At 52.7% G+C, this 3,204-nt stretch overlaps 1 protein-coding gene across 1 annotated transcript; it reads left to right on the top strand.

Moving 5' to 3' along the window:
• The first annotated feature begins 1,284 nt into the window (after nt 1-1,284).
• Nucleotides 1,285-2,676, top strand: LOC144740181 (uncharacterized). The gene has a single exon (XM_078623042.1). The coding sequence runs from the start codon at nt 1,358-1,360 to the stop codon at nt 2,420-2,422; it is 1,065 nt and encodes a 354-aa protein (XP_078479168.1). The 5' UTR covers nt 1,285-1,357; the 3' UTR covers nt 2,423-2,676.
• The last annotated feature ends 528 nt before the right edge of the window (nt 2,677-3,204 follow it).

The following is a 3,204-nucleotide window of genomic DNA, read 5'->3' as shown; positions in this document are numbered from 1 at the left end:
CAGACTCGCTGCCTTCACCGCCTTCACCAAACACTCCGCTCTCACGCAAATCCTCAGGGTCAAAGTGAGAGACATTTTTTGATGGAGTCGAGACAAGGGCTCGGGATGATCGAGAGACCTTTACTTTGAAGAGGCGTCACGGAACCCGAATCATCGAGAGACGATCACTTTGAGTAACCTGGATTATTGGAAGACCTTTATTTTGAAGGAGTTAAGTCAAGGGACAAATCATCGGTGGAACCTTATTTTTGGACCGAGGCTTTTGGACGATCGAGATACTTTTATTTTAACAGAAGTCAAGGTACGTGAGACGTGGTTCACAAGGGAGCCTTTGATAGTCGAGGAACCTGTATTTTGAAAGCACCAAGGACTCTGGATAGAACAGGCATTTTAATTTGAAAGAACATCCGAGTGTTTGAAGTTTATATCCCGCTCTTTCAAGCTATCGAGAGCTCCAATAAACCTCATCGGGCGGTCTTCCTCTCCGCCCAGCTCTCGCCACAACTTATCCACCGCTCCCGGGGTCTCCCCCTACCATTCCTCCAGGTACCCCTCGCGCACCGCGGCTCTCCCTCCACCGATCCAGTAAACAGTTTGCCAGCTATCTTCCCACGTCTCTTTACCCAGTTCGTTCAGCTTCTCTCCGGTGTCCGGTCGCCTTTTTGGTTTTCGTGGCTTTCTCCGCCACCGCTCTGCACCACCCAGGTCTCATATCGGGGTCGCTCCTAAAGGGTCCATCCTCTTCTGAGCCTCTTTACAATCATATTTTATTCCCTCCAGGTCTTCCCTCGCTCGGTCTCTCCTATCCAGGTCCCTCTACCTCACATCAGGACTCCCTTCCCGGATTTTCCCCATTTCATCCTAATCCCAGTCTCAGTTCGACATTCGCGGGTCCCCACTACTCCAGCTTAAAATTTCCCAGGTCTTCATCAACATATCAACCCGAACCCCTCATTGATTCCCCTCCCCAGGTGTTTATCACATCCCACCCCTCCCTCCGCAGGTTCCCTCTTCCACTTCCTTTCATTTTCCCAGATCCCCTCCTCCATCATCCCCTCCCTTTTCCCAGGTTCTGCATAGGTCCCTTTATCCCAGGTATCCCTATTTGCTCGTTCCCTATCCCATTCATTTAGTTTTCTCCACCAGCACCCTCCACCCTACCCCCATCAAAACCAGAAGTCACCTCCCTTCCACACTCTCCCCCCAAGGTCGCGCGTCCCAATACTCCCCTCCCTCTCTCAGGTCGTCCAACTGGTTCGTCACTCTCTCTCCGGTCTCCCTGCCATTCCAGGGTCCCAGCTCCACGGTTCCTTCTTCGACCAACTCCATCCGGCACCTCCCCGAAGGCTCGCTCGCCATGAAGCAGGAAGACCTGGACCCGCGCACGGGGATCACCGTGGCCCTGGTCTCCATCGTGCTCTTCTTCGGCTTCATGTTCACGGTGTCGGGGCTGCGGGGGGAGATGCTGGGGCCCGTGCCGCTCTTCGTGCTCGGCCTCGCCATCTGCCTGCCTGGCCTCGCAATCATCGCGGCCGCCCGCATCACACGGGGGTGGCGCCACTTCCCCAGGATCCCATTCTTGCGGCGGGCTCGGCGGGACCCCGCGGAGACTCGGGGAGATGGCATTGCACGGGATCCCAAGGACCCCGAGTGGGGTCTCAAGGTCGTGGCTGGAGGTCCGGGTCTTGTTCTAAAACGGGGTTCTCGAGACTCCGTTCGGAGTCTAAAAAATATTCACCAAGTGGGTCATAGGGGCACCGCAAGGCATCAGGGACATCCTGAATGGGGTCCCAAGGACATAACTTTAGGCCCAGAAGTTCTAAAAATGGGTCGCGCGGACCTTAAACGGGGTTCCAGAGACTCCGCTACGGGTCTCAAAATCCAGCCAGGGCGTCAAGGAGTCCAAGAAGGGGGTTCCAAGGAGACATTGTTTGGTTCTGTGCATCTTAAAAGGGGTAAGGGGGATCTTAAAAGGAATCGAAAATACTCTGTTAGGGATTTAATAATCCATCAAGGGGACGAGGAAGACCCTGAAAGTGTTCTTAAGGATGCTACTGATAGTCCAAAAGATATTCAAGAGGGTCAAAGTGACACTACCGTGGATCCAGGGATCCTTACAAGGGGCCAGGGAGACCTTCAAGGTGATTCAAATGTCTCTCAAGGGGGTCCAGCAGGGGTTCATATTGAGGACTCTCAAGAAGGTGAAAGAGTCCCTGTTCGGGCTCCCCAGCGGCTGGGTCTGGGGGAGTGGGAGGAGAAGGAGGTTTCAGGGATCCAATCGGATCCCCTTCCCACCCCGGGGGCTAGGGATGGAAGCAGCAGCAGAGGAGGTGAAGAGGTGAGATTCATGCCCAACATTGACACGAGCACTAGCCCTGACACTAACGTTGACACTTGTCCTGTAATACCATTGCCAGCCTGACACCAACACTAGCCCTGGTACTAACATTGATACTCACATTAGACCTACACTACCACGACGCCTGACACTAGCATTAGTCCTACACTAGCAGTAGCCTTGACACTAACATTGACACCAGCACTAGCCCTCTGACACGAGCCCAGTAAAACACCAGTACGAACCCTGTGACACTAGCCCGGACACTAGTATTGACACTAATACGGTGGGATGCCACGGTGGCGAGATTTTAACTACCTCGCCTGGTATAGAGGACGTCGTGGGTTCGATCCCGCCTCTCATGCCTGTATGTTTGCCGGTTGCATGTCTCTCTCCCCATGGTCGCGTGGATTTTTATCCGGGTCCTCTAGTTTTTCCCTCCACATTTACAAACAAGCGTTTAGTGTATTTAGCTGCTATACATTTCCACGCGATAAGCCACTTCGTTGAGCTATCATTTGTGCCCAGGTCGCTTCTGAAAAAAGAGCTATATAGCTCAGTGGGCCTTATCCGGTGAAATAAAAAAATAGTTTTAAAACTTTTTTTTAATACTAGCCTTGAAAAATAACATTATCCCTGGCATCATAACTCGAGCCCCCTACCCAATGGCGGAGCCAGGATTTTCAGATAGGGGGGGCAACCCATCCAGCAATGAAAAATGATAGAGAAGTTGTTAGTAAGTAAGGACTTGTCCCTTGCTTTTTATTGGACGCGTGTGCGGCGATGGCGCAGCCATCGATCGAGGGTCGGATTTGAACCGTGTGTGATTGGCATCGCGCTCGCTGAAGGTGAATGCCTTCGGGGAA

This window comes from Lampetra planeri, chromosome 3 (genome assembly GCF_965212315.1).
Source record: "Lampetra planeri chromosome 3, kcLamPlan1.2.h2, whole genome shotgun sequence".
Taxonomy (NCBI): domain Eukaryota; kingdom Metazoa; phylum Chordata; class Hyperoartia; order Petromyzontiformes; family Petromyzontidae; genus Lampetra; species Lampetra planeri.
The sequence above is the reverse complement of the archived record's forward strand: the minus strand, read 5'-3'. Positions and strand labels throughout refer to the sequence as shown.